At 61.7% G+C, this 26361-nt stretch overlaps 1 protein-coding gene across 2 annotated transcripts; it reads right to left on the bottom strand.

Annotated features, from left to right (window-relative positions):
* Window positions 1-808: 808 nt before the first annotated feature.
* Window positions 809-26361, bottom strand: FLNA (filamin A). 2 transcript variants are annotated; one of them, XM_045790697.2, is made up of 48 exons: window positions 26209-26361; window positions 22701-23188; window positions 19509-19757; window positions 19310-19407; window positions 19042-19189; window positions 18389-18507; window positions 18223-18300; window positions 17969-18131; window positions 17670-17870; window positions 17027-17164; window positions 16818-16941; window positions 16588-16724; window positions 16295-16488; window positions 16014-16127; window positions 15777-15920; window positions 14959-15082; window positions 14716-14876; window positions 14539-14629; window positions 14279-14448; window positions 13892-14009; window positions 13532-13794; window positions 12721-13318; window positions 12451-12624; window positions 12206-12368; window positions 11967-12127; window positions 11710-11880; window positions 11168-11291; window positions 10916-11072; window positions 10047-10236; window positions 9868-9891; window positions 7232-7479; window positions 7038-7133; window positions 6810-6912; window positions 6584-6724; window positions 6365-6493; window positions 5983-6156; window positions 5725-5886; window positions 5427-5630; window positions 5196-5348; window positions 4958-5080; window positions 4570-4836; window positions 4284-4421; window positions 3967-4082; window positions 3319-3451; window positions 2388-2564; window positions 1991-2209; window positions 1700-1903; window positions 809-1321 (listed from the first exon to the last, which is right to left on the bottom strand). In XM_045790697.2, exons 2-48 carry the CDS (start codon window positions 23071-23073, stop codon window positions 1134-1136), a joined length of 7944 nt encoding a protein of 2647 aa, XP_045646653.1. In that variant the 5' UTR covers window positions 23074-23188; window positions 26209-26361; the 3' UTR covers window positions 809-1133. The 2 variants fall into 2 exon arrangements, with proteins under 2 accessions (XP_045646653.1, XP_087716001.1); XM_087859875.1 differs by lacking the exon at window positions 9868-9891 and having other exon boundaries at window positions 26209-26360.

Genomic DNA, 26361 nt, shown 5'->3' on the forward strand with positions numbered 1-26361 from the left:
GCAAGGCTGCCTTTAGAGGAAAGTGGGTACATGGGGTGGCTGTGAGGGGCCACCGTAAGGACATCAGAGCTTTGTAGATGGCCACAGAACGAGGACTTGGCCAGAGTATTGGAGTTTTGGATTTGGGTTTTAGAGTGAGAGATCGTTGGGTGGGACGTCTGAGGGGATGGACAGGGCTGCAGCACAGGAGTTAAGCGAGGGGCTCTGATCACCCCACTGTGCTGAGAAGAGGGACCCATGGCAAGGCCTTCTCAGGGGAGGAGGGCGTGTTAAGGCATGGCCACCTGGGGCAGAGACGGGAGGAAGGCGAAGTTGAGCCAGTAGGCAGCACCTTGAATGGGGCCACCTTTCCACCGAGGGGCCTTGAGATACTTTGGGCCAAGAGGTCCTCATGACAGTCCCTTATGCCAGGGGATGGTGGCAGATTTAAGAAGCCTGGAAGATGGCCAGGGGTGCTGGGATTTCAAGGCCTGTTTATCTGGCCCTCCCATCCAGCAGTTTACCTCCTGCAGTCTGGTCATGGCCTGGCTTTCCCTTAGGATGGTATCTGTTCCTGGCGTGGCCTGGGAAGAGCACATCAGTGTCAAGTCTGCTGTGCTACACGTCTCTCCCCTTCCATTGGTCTGAACCCAGGAATGCAGAGAAGACCTGAGTGCCAATAACCTGCCTCCGAGAGTTGGGGGAGGCATATATGGGCGGGGAAAAGCAAGAGCCCCTGGTGCCAGGCCTGGAGATCTCGCAGCTTGTGCCTTGAGCCCACACTTTGATCCAGCCCACAGGCACCCTTGCAAGAAAGCTAGAGCCACCCTCAGGAGAATGGAAGCAGAACTTTATTCTTCTTGGCTAGGGAAGAGAACTAGCGGGTGGTTGTGCATAGTACCCCCCATCCCTCAACCCTCCCAGAACCAAAGAAGATAGGCAGAGCCACCAAAGGGCTACCTCTGCTCGCCTCTCTCCTTTTCCCAAGTGGAGGCAGGTGAGTGCAACGCAGGGCTGGGGTGGCTGCAGTGATGGGGTGGCCAGGGCTGGCCAGGGCTCTGGGGCTGAGGAGACCAGGGGGGCTGCTCAGGTTGGGGGGATGGGTGTGGGGCACATTTCATCATGGGAGCTGCCAGCTGGCACGGGCACAGAGCTCAGGGGACCAGGACACGGTAGGGGCTGCCTGGGATGTGCTCATCACCCCACTTGACCACCAGCGTGTACTCTCCCTTGTCCTTGAGCAGGTAAGACACGCTGTAGAGCCGGCTGCCCACATGCTTCACCAGGATCTCCTCGCAGGGTGTCCGGGGGCCGTGCACCCCTACCAGCAGCATGTTGTTGCCTGGTGGAGAAGGGGCCTCAGTTCCAAGCTCCAAGTCTCCTCCCTTCAGCGGAGAATATGCCGACCCCTCTTTCTGTCTTGGTATCCTCCCCCTGCCATCCCCATCTGTTAAGGGGTGACAGCCCTTCCTAAAGAGTTGCCAGCACCCCTGCTCCCCAGGCCAGCATAGGACGCTCCAGCTCCTCCCAAGCCACTTCCCTGAAGGGTAGAAAAGATGGCAGGGAGGCCCATGTGGGAAGTGGCTTTAGAAGTGACAAGCATGCCCCCAAAGGCACTCCTGCCCCACCTAACCCCTTTCTTCCCAATGTTCCCAGGCACTGGTCATCCCGTCTTCTCTCTGGCCTTGTATTTTGGCCAGGCAGGGGTGGGGGCACCCACCTGCTTTGCTGCAGTCCACTGTGAAGCTGCTCTTTTGGCCCACATAGGCCTTGCTCAGCCCCAGGCCCTTGGCCAGCACCTTGCTGGCATCAGTGGAACCTGCACCCAGGGCCCCATGCTGGGGGGCACTGGCAGTCTTGGTCAGGGAGTCCACAAACACGGACGATGTCTCATGGAGGCTGTGGTTGCTGACAAGACGGGGACCTGCAGGGCAAGGCCAGTTAGGGCACTAAGAGGTGGCCAGAGGGCCAGGCATTGGGCTGGGCACCAGCAGTCTGACGCCAGGCTCACCTGTGACTTTGGCCTTGAAGGGGCTGCCCCCAATGTGGTAGGGGCCACCATACTTGATGGAGATGAGGTAGCTGCCAGGTGCCATGGGAGTGTAGGTGACACGGTAGCCCTCAGGGCACTCCTGGCAATCCATCTTCACCTTGGAGGGCCCATCGATGGTTACTGACAGGGCACCCGCTCCTGCATTGCTTGTGTTCACGATAAACTCAGCTGGGCTCCCTGGGGGTGTGGGAGGTCAGGAAGAGCTGGCCTGGACTGTTTCCCCAGCCCCTGACTCCCACCCCCGCCCCCCAACATAGCTTTGTCACCTCTGCACGCCTCCTGCTGTCACTGGGAACTTGGAGGAGGGGCCCCAGCAGCCGTGTCCACACACTGGAAGCGGCATCCACTGACCTACCTGTGACACCACCTTCTAGGCCGGCTCCGTAGGCGGACACCAGGCCTGGGTCCCCTCCATGCCCAGGTTCCCCAACTCGGATCTTGAAGGGGCTTCCAGGAATGTGGGTGCCATTGAACTTGACGTCAATCAGGTAGACACCGTTCTCCCGCGGGATAAAGCGTACGGCATACTTATCTGAGGAACAGAGGGGCATGCTGTAGGCCTGAGGTCCCTCCTCCAAAACCGAGCAAGTGGCATCTGTGAGGAGGTTCCCTTGCCCACTGGTCCAGCAGGTCCATGTGGCCCACTCCACTTCTTCCAGGGACCACACTGGGCACCCACGCCCCGCACCACAGACCTCCTGAAGCCTGAGGACTGAAGCCTTAGATGCCCAAGCAGCCCACTGTTGGTGCTCATTTGGACTGAAACCTACGAGCAAAACACCTGTTTGCCTCCCTAAAAAGGTTACCACGAATGCCATAGACCCTGCATGTGAACAGGGGCAGAGAGGCAACAGGAACTTGAGGTCACGTGGCTGCAGAGTGGCAGGACTAGCCGTGAGACTAGTGAAATTGGCTGAACCAGCTCTTCTCACCTCCAGGCTGCCTTAGACCTATCTGGCAAGTGCCAGGCCCCGGCTAAGGAGTGGGCCAGCCCTGTGGCCAGACTTTGGGTCTCTCCCTCGGGAGACTGCATCGTGCGGCCTGCGGCAGGCTTTCTCCTTCCTAGAAGCTGTGGCTTTGGAGCCGGACCACCCCCCCAAAGGGCTTGGCTCACAAGTGGGGGAAGAGTTGCCTGGCTGAGGGAGCCTCAGCATTTGGACCCTGCTTACAGAATCTGTACCTTCCTTCTGTACTCTCAGTCTGCTTCCAGCCAGCTGGGCAGGCCCACTGCTCCCAGCAGGGCCAGGGAAGATGGATGGGTGGCCCGGGCAGGGACAGGGCCTCACCTTGGTCGATCTCTGTGACATAGCACTCCTCCAGGGCTCCCGAGGGGCTGTGCACCTTAGCATCGATCGCCCCCTTGGCCCCGTTCAGGCTGACTGCAAAAGAGGCTGGCTGGTTGACCTTTAGCCCTGACTCCTGGAAGCATAGCAGATGTGGTTAGACAGGGTGGCTGGGGCACGGAAGAGCAGGGCCCCAGCAGCAGGAAGGCCCCTGGGGTTACACTTACCCATCTGGCGTCCAATTTGGTTTAAAGAGGGAGAGCCACTGATTCTTGGGGGCCAGTAAGCTACATGCACACGCCCCCACCCCCATGATCCACACGCTGCAATCATACACCCAGGCAGCAGGAATGGAGGGCAGCCCTCAGCCCTGGCAGGCTGTCCCTCTTTAAAGCTCAGCCCTGGTGCTCAACGGGCACAGGCTTCTGTTCAAAGCCTTTAGACCTGAGACACGAGAAAAACTCCACACAGCGGGCAGGGGTGCTTCCTGCCAACCCCAAGCATGGGCTGCACCCGGCCAGAGCAGAGGCCCGGCGCCCTGAGCTGGGCTGGGCGGGTCACTTGACACAGGGCCAAGGCCTGCTCTGTGCGGCGGCTCTGGTCTGGCCGGGCCCAGGAGCCCCAGGCAGGCGGTTTCTCTCAGTGCCTCACCTGAAGACTAGAAACAGTAAGGCGGCGGGCATCGCCAGACGGAGAAGCCACAGGTACTACGAAGGGGCTGTCGGGAATGTGCTCCTCGTTGAACTTGACCGAGACCTCGTAGTCACCTGGGCAGGGAGAGAGCACACAGGGCATGCTGGAAGGCCCCTGTTTGTCAGTGTTTACACCTCCCACTTCCCACAAATAGCCTGGATGGCCCCGGGACCTCAGGGTGGAGGGTGGGAACAAGGTGGAGCCGTCCATGTAGACCCAGACCAACACCCACACCCAGGTGCCGCCTCCCCTGACTCCAGCCAAGCTCTCAGTACCTGGCTCCTGGACCACATAAGCCACACCACAGGAGCCGTCCTTTCGGTCCTCAAAGGAGATCTCAGCCTTGCTGGGGCCCTCAACAGCAATGGCCAGGCCCCCAGCGCCAGCTTCCCTGGTCCAGATGCTAAATTCAGCTGTGGGAAAACATGGTGTCTTCAGAGAGGGCTGCTATCCTGGCCTCGGTCCCCTCCAAGCATGGCTGACGTCAACATGGCTGCTAGCTCCTTCCTCGACCCCACCCCAGCCCAGAAGAGCAAAAGCCTTGCCAAGAAGCACGCATACCTGGCACTCCAGCTTCAGCCCTCTCCAGGCCAGGGCCTCCAGCACGGACTTTGTGGGCTCCCCCTTCCCCCAGGGGCCCCACGGTGAACTGGAAGGGGCTCCCAGGCACATGCTGGCCCTTGTACTTGACACTGACTGTGTGCATGCCCATCTCGGCAGGCACGAAGCGGATGCAGTAGGTATGGTTCTCCCCTTCCACAATCTCGGCCTCATGGCTCTTGCCTGATGGGCTGGTTACCTGGGCTGTCATGTCCTGGATGCTAATTTCTGCAGGTAGGGGGACAGCCTGGTGAGCAAGAGTCCTGGGCCCCACCTCTCTGTTTGGGGCCACCTGGGGCTGGGGCCCAGGACTCCCCAGGGCCCCTCCCTGGCTCCCTACAGCTCCTACCAGGGATCTTCAGGCTGAGGTCGCAATGACTGCCAACATTGGCCACCGAAGGGGCCCGTCGCCGACGTGTGATGCTCTCTTTCACCCGGCCCTCTCCTGTTACCTTCACAGAGAAGGGGCTGCCTGCAGGAAGAGAGCACAGCCCGCATATCGTACAGGTTACATTTCCACGGGCAGGCTCTGGTGTGCGGCACGGAGGGCGGCTCAGTCACAGGGGCTGTGTGGGTGTCACACTCACCAGGCACGTGCTGATCAGCAAACTTGATGTTGATGATGTAGTTGCCAGGCTCTGTGGGGCAGTAGGTGACCCTGCATGTGCCATCCTCTAGGTCCTCTGTGTTGATGTCCACCTTGCTGGGGCCCTCAATGGACAAGCTAAGCCCGCCATAGCCTGTGGAAGGGACACCGCTGAGCCAGGGGGGGCCAAGCCCAGGGCTCTTGCCCCAGCTGGTAGGCCACCACCATCTACCTGCATCACGGGTGTCGATGATAAACTCTGCAGGTTCAAAGGTGTGGCCTTCATGGAGGCCCTGGCCTGAGACCCGCACACGGCTGGCATCCCCAATCTCCGACTGGCTGATCACCACTGGGATGGGGCTGCTCGCCACATGCTGGCCATTCTTCTTCACATGCACCAGGTGCTCCCCTGTCTCCTTGGGCACGAACGAGATCCCTGGGCACAGGGCAGGGCTGTCAGCTAGGGAAAGGCATGCCCTCCCCTCACAGCCTCCCTCCTTTCCAGAAGGCCCTGCCCCTCAACCTCTTACCCACGTGGCCATTGCGCAGTCGCTTCAGCAGACAGGGCTCCTCCCGGCCCGAGGGTGGCACGACCGTGGCCGTCAGCAGGCTGAGGTCCGTCTCAGAGATATTGATGGGGATGTCAGCAGCAGAGCCCACCTTCAGGTGGGACATGCGCATTGAGTCATCACCTGCCAGGGGACAGTCACTGCATGTCCAGGTGCGGAGGGAGACCGCACCCACCCTGCCACCTGCCCGCTTTCATCACTGCTCCCAGTGCCACCTACCTGTGACCCTGGCAGTGAAGGGGCTGCCCGGGATGTGCTGTTCGTTGTACTTGACCAGGATGCTGTAATCCCCGGGCAGCACGGGCAGGTAGGAGACACTGCAGGTCCCATCTTGGTTGTCAGTGCAGCTGATTTCTGCTTTGGATGGGCCCTCGATGGCCAGGGACAAGCCCCCTAGAGAGAGTCATGGGTGAGGATGGGAACAACACCCAGGAACGGTGTGCTGAGGGGGGAAGAGCCCCAGCAGGCAAGCAGAGGCCAGGGCGGCAGGGTGGGGGGCTTCATTCAGGGAGCATCTCCCTTGTACCCAGCTTTTGGGCACACTGGATGAGGGGGGCGTCCCTCGGCACACAGGCAGGCTAAGATCAGAGCTGCCGCTCACCCTCTCCTGCATCCTTGGTGTTAACGGTGAAGACAGCAGGCTTGTTCACCACTCCATGGGTGAGGCCAGGCCCATAGGCAGTGACGTGGCCACAGTTGACGTAATCCACATAGAACTGCAGGGGGCTTCCTGAGGCAGGAAAAGGGGCCATGCGGAATGGGGTCTTGTGTCACCTCCCCAGGCTTCCGCCCCCCGAGCCCAGGCCCCTGTGAGGCATACCTGGGATGTGCATGTTATCGTAGCGGATGTCCATCTCATGCAGGCCAGCTTCACTGGGTGCGTAGCGGACGGTCACAGTGCCATCCTTGTTGTCAGTTATGGCTGGCTGCGCCACCTTGCCCGAGGGCATCCTCACCTCCCCTGTGGGGTAGTGAGGCCAGGGTCAGGGTACCTGCTGGCAAATGTTGGCCTCTGTGGCTCCCCAGCTCTTTCCTCTCTCACTCACCCGTGATCTCGCCTTTCTTGATGGTGAAGGGGATGACAAGGTCGAAGGGCCTCAGGCTCGTCACATCCAACCCATTGACACCCATCAGGGGTCTCTCTGGGGCCTGCAGTGGAGACAGAGGGCCCAAGTGAGGGGCCGTAGGAGGGGGCCTCATGGGACACCCCGCTGGCCAGCCCCCAAGTGTCCCCTTGGGCCAGGAGAGCCAGAACGAGGCAGCTGAGGCCGTACCCAGGTCTGCTGGCCACCCTGAGCATAGGTGTAAGGTGGGGCCAGCTGCTGAGGCCGAAGTGGGGGCTGCGCTGTGGGCTGGTCCCCAGCTAGAGCCTGCGGAGCAACACAAAAGAGTTGGGAGAGTCTGGTGTCATAGAGGGCAGGGACAGGGCAGGCTCCACCGAGACCCCTCAACCCCGGCCCCTCCTGACCGTCACTTGGAAAGGGCTGTTGGGCACGTGCTCGCCACCAAAGCGCACGCAGATGACATATTTGCCCGGCTGCGGGGCTGTGTAGAAGATGTCAAAGGTGCCATCCTCGTTCTCTACCACATCCACGTCCACCTCGGAGCCGTCGGGTGTGCACACAGTGCAGGTCACCTTGCCTTTGCCTGCCGCCTTGGTATCGACAGTGATCACCGTCTCCTCCCCAATCTGGATGGTGGGGCCAATGCCAGCACCTGGTGGGGCAGGGCGGGTCCCCAAAGGGGGGGCCAGTGTGTGAGCTCGGCACTTGAGCTGCTCCCATCTGCTTGCCACCCGCCCAGGCCTCTTCTTGCCACCACCAAGCGCAGCCGGGCCTCCCGCCCCCAACCCCTGCCCCAAGCTGGGATGCTGAGTGGTTTCTCAGAAGGCAGGAAAGGTTCCCCTGAGCCGCCTCAAGCCAGGGAGTCCTGTCTTGGGGATAGCCCTACATGGGGAAGGCCTGATGGGTGGCACACAGGTGTCTGGGAGAAAGGAAGGGGCCCAGAGGCCCATGAGGCCACCACTGCCGTCAGGACACGAGTGTTTGCCGCCATCTCCCCCGCCAACTTGACCTCAGCCAGTGCTGTGGACCAACACCAGCACCCTGGCTGGGTCCACAGCCCGGCCCTGGACCCCAGCGCTGTGTGCAGATGCGGTGAGGTGGAGTCCTGCTGCAGCGTGTGTGTGTGTGTGTGTGTGTGTGTGTGTGTGTGTGTGTGTGCGTGCGCGTGTGCGTGTGCGTGTGTGAGACGCTTGCCTCCCGCCCCCCAGGCCTGAAGGTCAAACTGGAGTTTCCTGACAACTGAGAACACTCGCTCAACCGGAGGCTTGTGGTGGGGGTGGCCAGGTGCAGCCCGGCACAGGCAGGGAGCCGGGAGCAGGGAAACAGGGAGGTAGCGGGGGTTAGCGCCCAAGCAGCACAGCATAGCGGGTAGTGGCAGCACCCAGGGGAAAGAGGAACAGGAGGCCCAAGCCACAGCCACCGCCGCTAGGTTGCAAGGGCAGAGCAGCTGAGCAGCCTCTAGGGCCCCAGAGTGCCCGAGGAAAGGGGAGGGACAGTGACGTTATGGTTTGAGCTTAGCCGTGAAGGCCTAGGGGGCTGTGGGCTGCGAGGCCTGGCAGTGAGAGTGCTTCCTGTAGCCCAGCCCCTGCAGGGAAGCAGCCAGGAGCACCGAACCCACTCAAGGGCTGTCTAAGGGGTAGCCCCGGCCAGCCTGCCACGGAGCTTCCCCGCTGGCCGAGGGCTCCTGCTGTGCTAGGCTCCACGCTGGCCTTCCGTGGCTCTCTTAAGCTCCAGACCTGGCCACCTGCTGCCCTCCCTGCCCTGGGAGGCTTCACCTCCCACCCACAGCCGTTCTCCACAGCTTGTGATCTGGACCGCCGCCCAGGCCGCAACTCGGGCCCTGAGCTCACGGTTAGCTCCAGCTGCTCACTTTCCCCGCCCGGTGCCTAGTGCCATCCGTCAGCAGGTCTGGGCTGCTCCATCCTCACACTACACTTCCCAAGTTGGCTCCCCACTTAAAACGCATCGCCACCAACCTGGCCCAAGCCACCACTCTGACTGACCCGAAGGTGACTCTGGCTCCCTTACTAGGCTCTCTGCCTCCGTTCTGCACACAGTGGCCAGGTGAACTGAAACCACTCCTGTGGCCCAGTCTTGGCCCTGCCCCTGCCCCCAAAGTCCTGCTCCCCTGCCTGTCCTCTCAGATCCTGGAGCCTATTCTACCAAACCACTGGGCCCTTGTCCCGAGGCCTTAGCCACCCTCTAAATCTTGTCCTGGCCACCTCACCCAAGCTCCAGGCCTGCAGCCTCCAGAGGCTCCCAGGTAATTGTCACCTCTTACTGGTGTCCCTGGTGCCCCTGGATGGGGCTAGAGCTCCCCTCCCATGCCCAAGCAGGAGAACCTCCATGCCTGGTTGGGCACTATCTGAATAACGTCACTGCTGGGGTTGGGGTTGGGGGACAGAGGGAGGGAAGGAGGCAGGGAGGGCGGGGAGGGCGGGCAGGCCGCCGAGTGCACTTTGGGGCTCTGAGGCTGGGCTGGGCCCTGCCATGCTACCCGCCCAAGCAGTCGACACTGGTGCTATTGCACTACCAGCCCGCCCCACCCACTCATGCAGTCTGTACCTCCCCCGGCCTGGGACACAGAGGCCCCTGGGAGATGGGGATGGAGGTCTGTGGATCTGGCCAGGGCCGCAGCCTCCCACTGGTAAGGGGAGACCCCTTGTCCCCTCAGCCCATGCAGGAGCCCTTGCCACACGGAAGGAGGAAGTGAGAAGGCAGGGCCTGCTGCCCGCCCCTGGGTGCCAAGATCCCCAGACCTCAGAGCCCCCAGGGGGGTGCTTCTCAGGATGCACCTCACCCCAAAGCTCTCAGCTGCAACCCGACATCTCAGATGGGGACACGGAGGCCCAGAGAGAGGGAGGGCCAGAGCACTCATGCTCTGCTCTGGAGGCCTCCCTGGGCACTAACCCTCCAGCTCCCCCTCTGTCCCTGCCAAGAGCTGCAGCTGGAACTGTCCTGGGAATCAGCACGGAAGAGGAAAAGGAAGCTGCCCTCTGGGCAGGAGGGGCATTGGGAGTGGCCCCAGCAAGCAGCTTACCTAGCCCGTGACCTCCGATTGACACTGAGGTGAGAGGGCAGAGAGCAAGGAGAAAGGTCAGGTGAGTCACTCAAGGGGGCGGCCCCCTCTCCCACACGCCGCCCCAAGCAGCGAGCCCTTGCACACAGGCACACCCAAGCCCCGTGCTGAGCGCCACGGCCGCCGGCAGGCTGGCTCACCTGTGACTGTGCACTTGCTGGCGTCTCCGGTGGGCACGGCCCGGACGCGGTACGGGGAGAAGGGGATCTCGTCACCGCCATACTTGATCAGGATGGTGTAGCGGCCTGTCACATCTGGCACATAGGCCACTGTGTACGTGCCATCATGGTTGTCTTGGATGTGCGTCTTCTTGGGCTTGCCCTCGGGGTCCTATGTGGCAGAGCACAGGGGATGCGGTCGGCCCAAGCCCAGCCAGGCCCAGGATTACCTCAGAACTTCTTGAAGGAACAAACACCAAGGACCACTGCTGCAGGGACAGCTTCCGAGTCACTCAACTGCCATGGCTCAAAACTGCTGCCTGTACTCGGTATCGTCCATCCTTTACTTGGCCACGGCCAGGATCCAGAAGGGAAGTCCCAAATGCCCAGTGTGCCCCCACGTGACAGGCAGGGGGCCAGGGAGCTTGGTGCCCATCCTGCTTTATTGCCATGACTGCCTCTTGGCTCCCACCCTCCGCCCCAGGGCCTGCTCCAGCACTAGGAAGAGCTCCCCTGAGGATCTCAAGGTCCTATCCTTCTTCCTGACGCACGAGAATGTTACAGGTGGGCAAGCTGAGGCACCAAGGGCTTTGGTCATGTGCTCAAAGTCGGCGGTGAGTAAGTGTGTGCATGGGGAGGCCTGTGCCTGTCACCACCATCCTAGAGGCAGGGGACCTGGCCTCACTGGTACGGCTCCCAAGGGAGACCACAGCCCCAGACTGGTCCACTCACCCTACTTGCATCCCTATACTGCACAACTCGCTGGCTTAGGCCCCTCTTGTCCCTTGCCTTCTCCGTGCCTGCAGCTGCAATCCGGCAGAGCCAGGCAGCCACCCAGGTAGCCCGCTCACCGTGATCTGGACAGCCAGCAGGCCCTCTCCCGCATCCTTCGCGTCAATGGTGAACTCCACAGGCAGGCTGGCGGGCACACCAGTAGTATTGAGCCCGGGGCCACTGGCCTTCACCTTGCTGGCATCATGTGTAGGCAGCACCTTGACCTTGAAGGGACTGTTGGGCCCGGGTATGACATGAATGGTCAGGAGGGCTCTTGTTGCTCAGCCCAGGCACCTTCCCACAGGCAGTAAGTAGGCCCTGCCTCTTACCTGCGGGGCACCTCTTCCTCCCCATACAGCACTGAGATGCTATAGGGCCCCTCCCGGCTGGGCACGTAGTTTACGGTCTGGGTGCCATCAGCGTTGTCCACGACGTCCACAGGCTCCACCAGGCCTGGTCCCAGTCCCAGAGAGAGACTCAGCCAGTTTCCTGGGTCCTCAGCCCCACCACACTGGACCAGCCAGCTCTGGCTGGGCCTTCAGCTCCCACCCCAGTCTTAGACCTTGCTTTGCTCTCGCCTGCCCATCCCTAGGAATGGTCCTGAGCCCCTGTGACACCAGACACTAATCTGAGTGCCATCTTGGAGCTTTGCCCACCCCCCCTCCTGCCACATCTGCTCAGTGGCCAAGTACTGTCTGTTCTACCTCCTGGTGGCCCTCTGTCCCTGGGCACTGGCATCACTGTCACCTGAGGATCTTCCATGAACTCCTCCTGAAGCCTCTGAGTGCTGGGCCTCTGGTCTCCTTCCCCAGCCTCTTCCAAGAGGACTGTGCTCTCCTGACCACCCACTCCCAGGCATCTGAACACTCACCTTTGGGCCCTTGCACTTTGACCTGCAGTGGGGCCACGCCAGCCTTGCTCGTGTCTACCTGGAAGGACTGAGGGAGGCTGGCACGGACCATGCCAGGGCTCAGGCCAGGCCCAGAGCACTTGACCTTGGATGCATCTGTCACGTCATGCACAGGGACCTTGAAGGGACTGCCTGCGGATGGAAGGAGGACAGCTGTGTGAGAGGGTCGGGGGCTGGCAGCTCGTCCCAGGCCAGCCTTAGCTACCTCGCCCTCTCACCTGGCACTTGGTGGCCACCATAGGTGACGTTAAGGCTGTAGGTGCCAGCCTCGTAGGGGATGTATTCGACCGAACAGCTGCCATCCTTGTTATCCATGCAGGACATCTTGGCCTCGGAGGGGCCCTCTACGGCCAGGCCCAGGCCCCCAGTGCCAGCTCCCCTGGTCCGAATGGATAGCCCATTATTTCCTGGGGTTCCAAGGCCCATCACAGCCCCTGCCTCCCAGACGCTTGCTCACCTAGTCTCCACGGTGAACTTGTTGGGCTTGTTGGTGGTGCCGCTTTGGATACCTGGCCCGTGGACACGCACTCGGGAAGGGTCACAGCCCTCGGTCACAGGCACCTGGAATGGGCTGCTGGGCACGGGGCTGCCATCGTAGGTCACGTCCACAGAGTGGAGTCCTGGAGGAAGACAGGCCGGGTCAGGAGGAGCTGAGGCTGCCCGGTCTCTCAGCCCCCGTCCCCTGGGAGCCCCAGCACCTACCTTCCTCATACGGGGTGTACTCCACTTTGTATGTGCCGTCGCCACAGTCCTGCACATAGGTCTCAGTCAGGTTACCTGAGGGGTTGGCCACACGAGCCTTGACGTGCGGCCCTCCAGTCTGCGTCAGAGCACGGGCATCCACGCTGAACTCGGTGGTAGCCTCTCGGAAGACACCTGCAGAGGCAGGCATGGGGAGGAGGCATGGGGCTCCAGGGACCCTAGGGGCACTGGCTTCCCTCTGCCCTCATGTTCCGCGGTGGGGGGCCTCACCTTGGCCCTCGATCCCAGGCCCGTAGCACTGGACGCCTGAAGTGTCTACCGCAGGCTCCACCTGCAGCTTGCTGGGGAAGTTGGGCACAGGCTGGCCACCGTACTTGATGGTGACAGTATAGGCCCCAGGACAAAGCGGGATGTAGGTGATGGTGTGTGTACCATCACCATGGTCCTGGATGTGCACCTCAGCCGGCAGCCCTGCCTCAGAGCGGATTTCGATGGTTAGTTCCGCACTGCCTGCGCTCGAGCAGTCTACGTGGAACTGGCCCGCCTCACCAGCCGTGGCCCGCTCCAACCCGGGGCCGGAGCACTTGACTTTGGATGCGTCAAAGCAGGGAACCACGTGGGCCTTGAATGGGGAGCCGGGGATGTGGGTGTCGGCGAAGAGGATGTTGATATTGTAGTCTCCGGGTTCGGTGGGCACATAGGACACAGAGCATGTGCCATCCCCATTGTCCAGGCACTCGAGCTGGGCCTCGCAGGGGCCCTCCACTGTCAGGCCCAGGCCGCCCATGCCAGCACCCTTGGTGTCAATAGTGAAACGGGCAGGGGAGCCTGCACTGCCCCCCTGTAGCCCTGGCCCAAACGCCTTCACCTGAGGGAAGAGGGACAGGTCAGGAACCAAACCCGTTATCACCTCCCTGACCCTTGACCCCAGATCCCCAGCCTGACTTTACATCTACCTCCTCTTATTCTGGCTACCCTCCCCCACCAGCTAGGGGCCCAGACAGGGCCACTGGCCATGAGGACAAAAATGAGAAAGGGGGAGGGTGAGCCTGGAGAAGATGAGGTGGGGATACCCCATTACCTTGCTAGGCTTGGTGGGGGGCAGGGCTTCCACAGGAAAGGGGCTGCCAGGCACAGGCACACCGTCGTAAGTCACCTCAACCTCATAGGGCCCCTCCTCTCGGGGCACAAAGCGTACCACGCTGTTGTCAGCCCCCAGGCCCGGCTCCACCTTGCAGGGCACTACTGTGCCCGAGGGGCCCGTGATCTTGGACGCCACTTTGCCTTGGCCGCCAGCACCCTTCGATTTGACTGTGAACTCCTGATCTTTGCCAACATCCACCTCTGTTGAGATGACAGAACCAGGGAGAAAAATATGGCATCCAGCCGAGGCAGCCCCTGGGGCATGCTCAGTGACTGTGACAGGGTCCCGACTACTTACTTTCTCCCAGGCCAGACACCTTGATCTTGCTGAGGTCTAGGCTTGGAGACACCCCCACCGAGAAGGGGCTCTTGGGGATGGGATCCCCTCCATAAGTGACGTTAATGCCCACTGGACCCTGGAAAGGGCACAGAAAGGCAGAGTCATGAGTCAGGACTTTGATTTCCCCGGCCTGTGTCTTTCCCACTTGGGCATGGAGGGAGGGTGAGAGAAACACTGGCTTTGCTCCCCCGCCCCCAGCCTTCTATGCTGGCTCTTTCCCAGGTGGGAATCGAGAGTGGTCGGGAAGCCCTCCGGAGCAGCCCACCTAGCCCGCCACTCGAGGAAGCCCACACGCTTGGCAGGTGTAGCTGGGGAGTGCAGCTGTTGGGAGGTCAGGGTAACTACCTGCTGCACGGGGGTGTACTTGACCGTGTAGGTGTTGTCGTGGTGGTCAATGATGTCCACGTCACGCACCGCATCCCCCTTGGCCAGCCCTGAGAACTGGACGTCCAGCTTGCCTTTGCCAGCAGCTTTGGCATTGATCGTGAAGTGGGTGGGTTTGCCAAGCTCGACACCTGAGGAAACACGGGGGCCATGTAAGGGCGCCTTCCCCCAAGCCTCCTTGGGGCCCCCTGGCTGCTCCACAGGGTGCTGCCCATCCTCACCAGTGCGACTAAGGCCAGGGCCCTCGGCCTTCACCTTGCTGGCATCATGGGAGGGCTCCACCTTGACCCGGATGGGGCTGGTGGGTGTGGCCTGCAGGGGGCAGGAGGAGTAGGGCTCAGGGGACAGCAGCACCCCAACGCGCAGCGCCGTCAGGGGCTGGGAGCGGCAGCACCCACCTGATCGGCGAAGAGGACCATGATGGTATAGCTACCAGCTCCGCGGGGCGTGTACTTCACTGTGAAGGTGTCGTTGTCATTGCGGATGATGTCAAAGTCTATGTCAGCCTCCGCGGGGCCCACCACGCCAGGGGCACACTTGATGCCGATGCTGACATCACCTGCAGTTGGGCGTTGGAGCAGAGGCCGGGGTCACATACACACACCTCACGCACTCGCCCACCCACTCGGGGCAGGGCTTACCCTGGCCGGCCTCGGCGCAGTCCACAGTGAAGTAGGTCGGCTCATGAGCCTTGAGCCCTGTCTTGGCTACTCCGGGGCCATATACCTTGACCTTGTTTGGGTGGCTCCCGGCTCCCACGTTCACCTGCAGGGCACAGGGGCAAGTGCAAGGGCATGAGCAGCCTGGAGGAGAGGCAGGGCTTTTTCACGCCCTGCTGACAGGCACACAAAACAGTACAGCCACCTCAGGAAGCAGCTTAGTGGTTCTTCGAATGATTAAACATGAAGTGACCGTCGGGCACAGCAGTTCTACCCCAAGGCATCAACGTGTTGGAGAAGAGGAGAGCACTCAACCCCACAAACGCTTGTCCTCAAATGTTCACAGTGGCATTATTCACAGCAGCCAAAAGGCAAAAAATCCATGCGGCCCGTCCATATCATGGAATACTACTCGGGCATAAGAAAGCAGGAAGTGCTGATCCAGGCCATGGTCAAGGGGGAACCGTGCTGAAACGGGCTGCGGAGCGACAGCAACCAGATACTGTACGAACGCATCCATAGCAAACGTCTAGAACAGGCAAGCGCACACAGCCAGGGCTGGAGGAGTGGGAGTTGGAGGATAGAGGGGTTTCTTTTTCGGATGATGACCGTGTCCTAACCTTTGGCTGTGATCATGGCTGCATACCTCTGAATGGACTCAAAACCTCCGGGTTGTACACTTGAAATGGGGGAAGTGTACGGTCTTTGCCGTCTATCTAACAGAGCTGGATTAAACACCAAGCAGGCACCCGAGGGAGATGGGCTACGGGGCTGCTTGAGGCCTGCAAAGGCCAGCTCACCCGGAAGGGGCTGCTGGGAATGCTGACGCCACCCCAGGACACCATGGCCGTGTGCTTCACGGGCTTCCTGGGCACATACGAGCAGCTGTAAGTGCCGTTGCCGTTGTCCTTGACTGCCGCCTCCACGGGGCATCCCTCGTTGTCCTAGAAAATGGGCAGGAGTGAGCAGCCCACTGATCGGCGCCCAGGCACCTGCCTACCCCACCACACCACCCCCACTGTGGGTGGGCACCCCACCTGGACTTGGACTCGGAGCGTGGCCTTCCCACCATGCTTGGCATCCACCGTGAACTCGGCCGGCTTATTGACAGCCACACCCGTCTTCTCCAGTCCAGGCCCACGTGCCTTCACCTGATGAGAGCCCCCCCCCCCCGATCTCAGGGGACCAAGTGCAGGCCCCCAAGGACCCAGGGTGGCAGGAACACACCGTCGGGGATACCAGCCCAGCCAGGCCTCCCAAGTCCCCAAGCAGAGGCAGAAGGGGGCCAAGACCCAGGCCAGCAGCACACGCCCTTTACCCTATCTGGGTGGAAGTCCTGGGGCGCCTCACGGATGTCAGCCATGAAGGGGCTGAGGCGGATGTCCTCACTGTTGCACAGCACATGCACGGCATACTCGCCAGCCTCCTGGGGCCAGTAGCGCACATCACAGGAGCCGTCACCCTTGTCGTCGCATTCGATCTTGGCCTGCGATGGGCCCTCCACCGAGAAGCCTGACAACAGCCCCCAGTCCCATCAGCACCCTGCAGCCTTGGTGCGGTGGCCTCATCACCCTCTGCCCCCATATGCCCACACCACAGCCTCCAACGCACCCAAGGTGCCGACGTCGTCCCCGATGGCTTCCACCACGAAGTCTGCTGACTTGCCAACAACACCACCTTCCAGCCCGGGGCCCCAGGCCCTCACCTTCTGGTTGCCACACTCAGTGCCCACCTTCACCTCAAAGGGACTGTGGAAAGAAAGCCACACGGGGGAGTGCTGAGGGCCCAGCAGGGGGAGACGCATGCTGCCTGGGCTCTGAGGGCTCTACCCGGGGCCTCACCTGCGCCCGATGTTCTGGCCACCCCACGTGATGGTGACAGTGTACGTGCCGGGGACCATGGGGTAATACTCAAAGCCATAGACGCCATCCCCTAAGTCCTTCTGCTTCACACGCTCCTCGCCCTCTGCGCAAGACAAGGGAGGGCCTCAGGCTTGCCCAGCAGCAGTCCTGGGGCTGCCAGCACCCCTCCCAGCTGCAGCCCAACTTACTGGGACCCTTCACAGTGACCTTCAGCTCTCCACTGCCAGCACCCTTCGTATACACCTTGAAGTCCGCAGTCTCTTTCACCCGCACACCCTTAGGCTGGAGGCCCCGGCCCACGGCACGGCAGGCACCTGGGTTACAGGCTGCGGGCAGAGGGCCAGCTAAGCCACCGGGAGCTGGCACTGGGTGACCCCACCCTTCCCTCCCACAGGGCTGGACCATCAGAATCTGGGGGTCCCTCAGGACAGTGAAGGACATGCAAGAAAGAACCGTGACCCGAGGACCTGTAGGCCAGGCCTCCTCCCAGCTATTCCACACCAGCCGCCAGCCCCCAGCCCAGCCCGCCCCCTCCCAGAGGAAGACAGATCCAAGTACCGTTGACCCTGTGGGCAGAGCAGAGAGCAGCAGGTTTCTAAACAGCTGGAGCGAGCTCTTCTGAAGGTGAAAGCGTGGAGAAGAGAGATGGAGAAGGGCGACAGGAGGAGTAGGAGGGGCCCCCGCAGGGGAGGAAAGAGAGCCCAGACAGTGGAAGCATAGAGGCCCAGGGTGCCAGGGCAGGGGCCAGAGTGAGTCTCGCCCTAGCTGCCCCCTCCTAAGGGAGACCCAGTCTACAGCGCCCCCACTTGGGGGCGGCTGGGACCGGCCTACCTTGGCCAACAGTGACAGTGTAGGGGCTGCGAGGGATCGGCACACCGGCGAAGGTGACGTGCACCGTGTGGACACCCTCCATAGTGGGCTGGTAGCTGCAGCGGTACGTGCTGTCGCCCCGGGCCTCCAGCTGAGGCTCCACGGTGCCCTTCTGTCCCGCAGGGTCCTGGATCACAACTTCCACCTCACCCGTGCCAGCTCCTGCCACAAGGTACCACACACAGCTCAGCTCCCGGCCCACTCCTGGACCCCTGTCGCTCTCCCCTCAGACCTGCCAGCCTCAGCAACACCCTCCTCACCTGCTGTGAAGATCTCAAAGTAGGTGGTCTTGTTGGCAATGTTGCCACTGGGCTCCAGGCCAGGGCCTTGGGCAGTCACTTTGCTCGCGTCACCCTGGGACTTGTCCACATATACCTCGAAGGGACTCTTGGCGATATGCTGGCCGGCAAAAAGTACAGTGACCTGTCCCCAGGAGGAGCAGACTGTCAGGGCAGGGTCAGGGCCTTCCAGCCACCGCCTGCCCCACCAGCCTCTCCTTGGGCTGAGGGCTCACCTTGTGAGTCCCGGTCACCTCGGGGACGTACCAGACAGAAAAGGTACGGTTCTTGTCATTATTGGCAGTCACCTTCGCCTGTGGCAGGAAGGAACACATGAGCCCCTGCTCTGAATGGAGGCACCACAGTGCCCTGCCCTGCCCGCCTGCTTGATAGTGGCCCTACCTCCTCCTGGTGGCCGGCTGGGTCCTCCACATACACCAGCACCTCTCCCTGGCCAGCACTTCTGGTCTCCACTGTGAATTCTGCCCGCTTCTTCACCATGTTGCCTGTGGGCTCGATGCCTGCCAGGCAGGGTCCGGGAGCTCTGAGCTGGCTCTCAGGACTGCCTTTTCACCCCAGCGCACCTCCCCCCTCAGAAGCACGTCCCCTACACACCCAGCATCCTTCCCGGCCACCACCCTATTGAGAATGCTCTCAACTGGGTGAACTGATTTCACATAAACCCTGGCCCAGCACACAGAGTCTGGCCTTGTGCCCCAGCTGCATGCTTGCTGTGGGACAGGCCTGGGTCTGTTTTCTGGAACTCTCGCTTGGGTTTGCCTGAGCCCTAGCTCTTGTGCGATACCCTGGCTGGGTTTTGTCTCTGTTGACAGTCACGCGGCTGGGCCTTCCCTCCCTGACCACACTCCACCTTGCGCTGCCGACTTAGGGAACTTCTAGCCAAGTGGCCAGTTTTGACCAGCCCTGGCCCATTCATTTGACTCTGAGGGGGCATTTGATAACCTCGCCCCTACGTGACAGAAGCGCTCCCAAGACCTCGAAGTCCTGCAGGGATGAGGTCAGCACTCAGAGCATCCCCGGCCCAACTTCCTCACCTGGCCCATAGGCTCGGGCTTTCTTTGGGTTTAGTTTGGGCCGCAGGGGAGCTCCTGGCTTCAGCTTGGCCTTGGGGAACTGGGACAGGTAGGTCATGACGGAGTGCTCGTCCACGTTGGGGTCCACTATTTCCTCAGGTGTGATCACCTATCACAGATGGCAGACAGAAGCCACTTGACCTCCAAGCCTCGGGTTCCCGGCATGTGCCACATCTCCCCACGGGGACCACAACCCCCTGGATGGCCCATGCAGCCAGGCAGGGGCTACCTGAGGGATGCCCAGCCAGTCATCAGCCTGCTGCATGGCTTCCCTCGCGTTGTTCACGGGCTTGCTGGCATCCCAGGAGTCCCAGTCAGGACACAGGCCTGCGGCGCAAGGAAAGCTATGAGGTGGGAGGAGGGGCGCCCAGGGCCCCCCTCGCAGGCCGCCTCCTCCCCCCCCCGTCCCCCACCTCCTCAGCCCTCACCTGGGGCACAGCTGTCGACGAGGGCGCCCAGGGCCCTGCCGCTCTGCCAGTCGCGGCTGAAGTTGGTGATGGGCAGCTGCGGCAGCTTATTCTGGATCCAGCCGAGGAGCCGCTGCTTAGGCGTCTGCTTCTTGGCTTCCTCATCCTCCTCCTCATCCCACATGGGCATGGAGATGGAGTAGTGCAGGATCAGGGTCCAGATGAGGCCCAAGATCAGCTTCAGGTTCCCGTCCACGATGGCCTTGCTGTCTGTGAGGAAAACGAGAGGCAGCACTGAGCAGGCGGTACGGAGAGCGGTGGCAAGGGGGGGGTGCGGTGTGCAGGTCCTGCCCTCTCTGCTCAGCATCTCTGTGGTGAGCAGAGGAGACTTCTGGGAAGGGAGGAGACCCCCCCCATTGACACATGGTGAAGATACAGCTCAATGAGCGCTGTCGCTGTAAGCCCTCTGGACGTGGGGGCCCAGAGGAAGGACAGACAACAGACCCAGGCTGCAGACAGGGCCCAGGGAGGCCTCTGGAGGAGCCCTTCCCCCAAAGGTGCTTTGCAACTGTCCATCTCCACGAGTCTCCAGGGAATTGGGCAGGAGGAGCAGTGTGGCCCCAGCAGGCCTAGACATGAGACCCCTGACCTGACCCTGGCAGAGGACGGGGGGGGGGGGGTGGAGGAAGAGGAAGGCTGGCCAGTAGGGCAGTTGGGAAAGAAAACTGTTGCCTCAGGGTGGGTGGGTGGGCCGAGGGCTGCAGCAGGCAGGGGGAAGTAGAGGCGTTGGGCAAGGACCCTTTGAGTGGAGGATGTGAGCCCCACCCCCACTTCCTGAGTTCGCCCCCACCCCCCACAGACCCAAACTGGGAGCAGGCCTGGGGAGGGTGGGGGTGAGGACAAAGGAACCAGTGGTCGGGCTATGTGCCACCCAGGATGACAGACAGGACACATTCTAGAGACCCCCTCACCCCGCTCAAGGAGGAGAAAGGCAGAACTGATGAGCCTGGGCGGGGCACCCAGGGCCCCAGCATGGGAGCTGGGGTGGCAGAAGCCATGGGTGGGGTCCCTGAATCCTGCTGCCTCAGCAGGGCTCCACGCCACCGCCTGCCCTCCTCACCACCTAACGGGGCATTGGGCCTCAGGCGGGTGGCTGCCAAGCTCACCACAGGGGAAGTGGTTAGGGCGGGCACCTAGCACCCTGTCACCATGGCAACCCCTCCAGGCTCTGGGCCCCACCCAAGGCACTTCTGGGTCTCAGCTTCCTAAGGGTGGGGCCCTGAAAAGGGGTGGGCTTTCTAAGAGCCACTGGAATCCTGCACACACCACCCCCACCCCCTCACCCCCGTCAAAATCAAGAGAAAATAGTTGTCTGATGAGTCAACTTGAGGGTGGGAAGAAGGGGATGGACAACACCAAAAGGGCTATCAATGGTAGGCAGCCTCTGAATCCAGCAGGCAGGACCTCAAGGACCAGCTGAGCCACTCAAAGCACAGCAGCCTCACTGGTCCCAAACTGAGATTGCTCCCAAGTTCTGCACTACTGCCTTGAGTGGTCCCCAAACAACAGGCGGGGCTGGTGGAGAAGGGGCTTCAGGCTAAGGGTGACTGGAAGGTTCAGAGAAGACCAAGGGCGCAGGCCCAGCCAGAGCTTCCTAGTAAGCCCCCACCTCCAGAGTCCTGCTGTGACTTGGGACACGCAAGGCCAAGCTCATCAGCCTTAGTGGGTTGGGCTGGACCCTCCCCCTGGTCCATAGGAGGCCGGCCTAAGCCCTCCTCATTCCCCTCACAAAAGAGGGAGGGAAGAGAACCAGGGCCTGGGGTTGGGAGACAGCCTGGTTGGATGGCCCCGCCCCATCCCACCCCTTTTCCCCAGCCCCCGGGCTAGCCTGCCCCCTCCCTCCCCTAATCACTGCTGCTTTCCAACATTTTTTTGCCTTATATGGCAAAGCTCTGGGAACTAGGCCTGCTCCAGCCAGCTCACTAGAGGAGGAGGAGAAGGGAGGAGGGAGGAGGAGACCCCCCCCAGACAGCTGGGCTGTGGCCTGCCTCCCCACATCCGGTTGCCCCCCCACCCAAGACTCAGAGATGACTCAGCTTAGCTAGACTGAGGCTGGGACTGAGGGGTGGGCCTCAGCCTCGACTGGCATTCCAAAGAAAGAGGTGGGGCCCTGGAGACCTGCCCTCTGAGTGGCTGGGGGCACCTGAGTCCTGTGTCCCTCAGACTCTCAGGTTCAGCAAGGCTCATGGCCTTAGGGACAACTGGAAGAATTGTAAAGAAAAGAAAGCTCTCCTCCTCCCACTGTAACACACTGCTCCCAGTCACCAGTTCTGCTGCGGGTCCCTGAATGGCCCCCATCTTGAGAAGAGCATGGGATGCTGCAGTAGGTCCAGTCAATGCCAGCCTCATCAGCCCAGTGACACGGACACTGGGTTGGCAGTGAGCCCAGTGTATGCTGAAGTACCTCCCAACCAACTCGTTCATTCTAGATGCACAAAAGCAAGTCCTACATGGAAGCAAGAGTTTGGCCCAAGCTCAACAGTAACTTGATGTTTAAGTGGACTACAAGCCAGCTCCCATCAGCGGCCAACTCATCTCAAGTGCCCTTTTGCTAGCTATGGTCCTCTCTGGCCCCAAGTTGCCTGAGGGGAGATCTAAACCGGGGGTTGGAGCCATCTCCAATGGAAGGACCCATCTCCCAGGGCCAAGAAAAAGCCAAGAGCCCTAGACAATGGGACTCACAAACTCCAACTCCCTGTTCAGGAACTACAGGAGCACCGAAAGGCCAGAGGGCCCTTCCCAAACCACTGAAGGGAGAGGGGATGTGTGCAGAGCCTGGGACTCCCCCTCCTCAGGGATGGGGCACTGGGTACAGGGCCAGAGCCTGGCCAGTGCCCGCCTTCCGCAGGCCCTCTTCCACTGCGGGTGCAGTGGCGGGGGCGCGGCCTGCGGAGGATGTGAGCTCAGCCTGGGCGCGGGCCAGCCGGGGTGCGGCGGGCGGGGGCGCGTAGCGGTCTGCACGCCCGGCCAGTCTGCCAGCGCGCCTTTGTTCTCGAGGCCTGCGTGTTGGAGCCCGGCGGCCCTGGGGGCAGCACTGGGGCTGGGGGGGGGATGTAGCTGGGAGGGGCTGGCCCAGGAGAGAGGGGAGGACGCGTGGAGCCCCCGCCCTCAACCTCGACCTCCCCGTGCCATGGGAGTGACCCGCGCCCTCACCAATGGACACGAGCTTGATGCTCTCGCGGTCCAGGAACTCGAGCGCCACGGACACGTTCTCGAGCTGCATCTGGCGGAAGGTGGGCCTCTGGTTGTGCTTGCGGTGCATCTTCTTCTGGCTGAGCACCTCCAGCAGCGCGATGAGCCGCAGCCCATCGCTCAGGTCCGTCTGCAGGTTCGCGATGCGCTTGCTCACGCACTTCAGGTGCTCGTTGCACCAGCGCGTGAACGTGTTCTGCTGGATCTTCTTCCATGGCGCGTCCTCTGCCAGGTCCTTCTCGGTGGCCGGCATCTCCGCGTCTCGCGTGTCAGTACCGCCACCCGGAGCCGCGCCTGCCGCGCTCTGGCCCGCCCGGGAGTGGGAGCTACTCATTTTGAGGCGCGAGGAGCTGAGGGGCGGTGCTGCAGACTAGGCGAGGGGACGGCCCTTTAATTAAAGTTGCAGGCACCTCCGCACACAAAGGGCGAGTCAGACAGTGGAGATTGTGCTGCGGAAAGAACGAGCCCTTTAAATGCGGGCGGGCGGGAGGGGGCGGTGGGTCCAGTGGGGGCGGAGCCACAGTGGGCGGGGTTGTGGGGTGGGGCTTTGGGCCGCACCCGCCCCACCCCGCCCGTCGGAATGCCCCCTTCAGCCCCCAGTCCCGGCAGTTCGGACCCAACCCCAAGGCTCCGAGGCTCCGGGGAGGGTCGTTGGGCCCTGAATGGGTCAAGGCGCACCCTAGCCCCGTGGCCTTGCACCAGCACTGCAGGAAACGCTGCAGCAAGGAAAGGCTGAGCAGCGTCTGGCGCCGGACCACTTGGCCTCCAGCAGGCACTCCATACAAGGGACTTTCCTTCTCCAAGGCCCCTGCGGAGGAGTGGGGGTGTTGCTCCTGGTCCCTGAGTCACATGGGCTCCGACCCATCCCCGTAGCCCCCACCCCCTCCCTACCCCAGACTCCTGCGCCTGGGGTTCTCCGGCCGCACCCTGGCCGGCCGCCCCTGCCGCAGCACAGCGGGAAGCGACCCGATCCCAAGAGCGGGCCCTTAGAGAGCGCGGGTCCCAGGCCAGGCGCTGCTGCGAGCGCTTTGCGCGCCTGCCCCATGCCAGGGAAGCAGCCGCCTCAGACCCCCGGTGCCAGGCCCGCCTTCCCGCTCTACGCGGCCCTGGCCTGCGCACCTGCGCCCGCCGTCCCGCCGGTCCCCACCGCCTCCCTCCCTCCCCACTCCACCCGGGAGGAAATGGGGCACTGGGCCAGGAGGCCACCAGCACTCCAGGAGCAAGCAGCCTTGCAAGGGACTGGGCGTGCCAATGGGCACTGGCAGAGGGCCGAGTGAGGCATGCAGACAACGAGTGTACGCCTGACCCACCCTGCCATCCACCTGGGGCGCTGGGGGTTTCCTCTCCTGTTGGAATGCCTCTCCCGATGGCCCCAGGAGGCAGCCGGGCAGGGGAGAAGGGGAACCTTCCAGACTCAGAGGGCCTGCTCAGGAGTTCCAGTAAGGCTTGGCAGGCTCTGAGTACTTGGGTCTAGGTGGGCTTCAGCACCAGTGGCAGTGCAGAGGGGGCCCCGAAGGATAGGTACCAGGGTACTGATGTGTGTGAACCATGGAAGGTTGCAAGGGCAATGGGGAGCTATTCACTCAAAATCAAGTTTCTGGTAGATAACTCTGGAAACAGTGGGGAGGCTACTGTGGGGAGACAGACCAGCAAAGGCACAGAGAAGCAATAGGCCTGTTGGGGATGCTCACCGCCACCCTCTTCAGTCAAAAGAAGTCAGCCTACCAGGGCTTCATCCCATGTGGACTCACTCCTCCCAGTCCTATGTACCTCCCCTCCGCAGGATGTTCCCTTCTCTATGTCCTTTGAGGAAGGCACGTCTCTCTTCCTTCTACTTGCTTGTTAGATTGAACTTCGGACTAGTAGTAAGTGGAGGCCCTGGGTCAGCCAGCAGGTCATGCCCAAATATGGCTGACTCTGCAGTAGCACCGGGTGTCTGCATTACCCATGGTGGGGCTGCAGTCCCAGTCAACATCTCCCCTGCTGTCCAGCATGCTTACTTTGGGGCTGCCTGTCACCCCATTGGTTTTTCCAGTCTGAGGCCCACCTCGTGTGCACTATTCCCTCTCCAGACTGCTTTCAGACACACCTGCACAAAACACACCATGGTGTCTGGGAGCTGGGGCGCAAGTAGGAACCCACAACCTCTCCCTAGACAGGACCCATGCAGGACAAGATGAGATTTGTCCTGGTCCATCCCCCTGTCCCACTGGAAAGCAAGTTCCCAAGGAAAGAATTACAGTAAGAATTGATTTTCTCTTCACTAAGTGCCATCGACTGAGTCATCTGTGTTGGTTTCTTAATCTTCAGAGACCAAGGAAACTAAGTCAGAGTAGCTGCTCAGTAGTCAGCCGCAGCAGAAAAGGGGACAGAAGCTGGATATCCTGGCTTCCAGTCCTAGGCTTTTCCTATTTGGGGGGGGGGACAAGGTAAGTGTGTGTAGAGGGTTTTTGTCCCCAGGAACCATAGTATCGCCACCAGATGGCGCCCCATCCCAAAGCCCCCAGATCGGACAGTCCTTGGAAACCAAAATCCAGCTCTTTCATATTTTCCCTTATTTGGAGTAGATTCTTGGATGTTAGACACACCCCGCCCCCACCCCACCCCGGGCCCTCAGACCCCAGGCCAGGCCCTCCTACAGGGGCGCTTCAGCTGGTGAAGAAACCTGCAGAATGGCACGGTGAGAAGAGACCTGGGCTGGAAGGGCAAGCCCACGTGCAGCAGGTGAGGACGCTCATTTCCTGAGCTTCCCACCTTGACTGTATGGCCTGGAGCACATGCAGGTGGACCTATCAGTGGACTTCACCTACTTTTCCGGGACCCAGCTGGCAAGGGAATCTGGGGATGTTGCTGCTCACATCCTGACTGGCGGTGAACATCCAGCTCGGAGCCAACCTGGGACAGGGCCCAGCCAGGGAATCTGGCCCAAAGGAGGAGCCCCTGCCTTCGGTGCCTGGCCACACCCCTGCCCCAGCCCCCATGGAGCGCAGCAGCCCCAGAACCAGCTTCCCCGTACCCAAGGCAGCTTGGTGCCAGCGGGGAACCCACTGTTGCCTTCCCAGGGGCCATATTGGCTGCGAATTGTCCTTCTTCTAGGTGGCCACTCACTCTCAGCCCACACGATGTCTTGCTGTCGGGGGCCCTTCTTCCCCAGACAATAATGCAGTGGCTAGCTCACGAAGTGGCACCCACTTAGCCCATGTCCTACCAAACACTCAAGACACTCTCTCTGTGAGGGACCCCTATGGCCTAGGGCTCCCACAATCCTGGGCACAGATACACACTCCCGGGTAAATTAGGGAAGGCAGCCCCTGGGCACCGCACTTCCAAGTTCATGAATCCCAGCTGCGCCTGGCCTGGGCGCGGTTATGCACCGGCGCCTGCGTTCTTGGCGCCTCTCCGCCCTCCTTCGTCACCCCGGTTCCCGGTCCGCAAGCTGCGCGGTGACCGTCTCGCGCGGAGGCCTCACCTGCTGTCCCTGCCGACGGCCCGCGATCGCGGGGGTGGCGCCGGATTCGCCTTTGTGCCCGCGCCCGGCGCCTCGGGGTTCCGCTGGCGTCCGCTGAGCGCCGCGCGCCTCCACGCGAATGGGCCGCCGCTGCCCGCCTTCTTTTTGGCCGCA

Source organism: Ursus americanus, chromosome X (genome assembly GCF_024610735.1).
Source record: "Ursus americanus isolate L20-20 chromosome X, mUrsAme1.1.p, whole genome shotgun sequence".
Classification (NCBI taxonomy): Eukaryota; Metazoa; Chordata; class Mammalia; order Carnivora; family Ursidae; genus Ursus; species Ursus americanus.

Excerpts from the sequence above, each read along its gene's own strand:
- FLNA (XM_045790697.2), bottom strand. The coding sequence starts at position 23,073 with ATGAGTAGCTCCCACTCCCGGGCGGGCCAGAGCGCGGCAGGCGCGGCT. Across the intron at positions 19,758-22,700 it reads CATCAAGCTCGTGTCCATTG|ACAGCAAGGCCATCGTGGAC; the intron begins GTGAGGGCGCGG and ends TTTTCCTCACAG. Across the intron at positions 5,887-5,982 it reads CTTCACTGCCAGGGTCACAG|GTGATGACTCAATGCGCATG; the intron begins GTAGGTGGCACT and ends GTCCCCTGGCAG.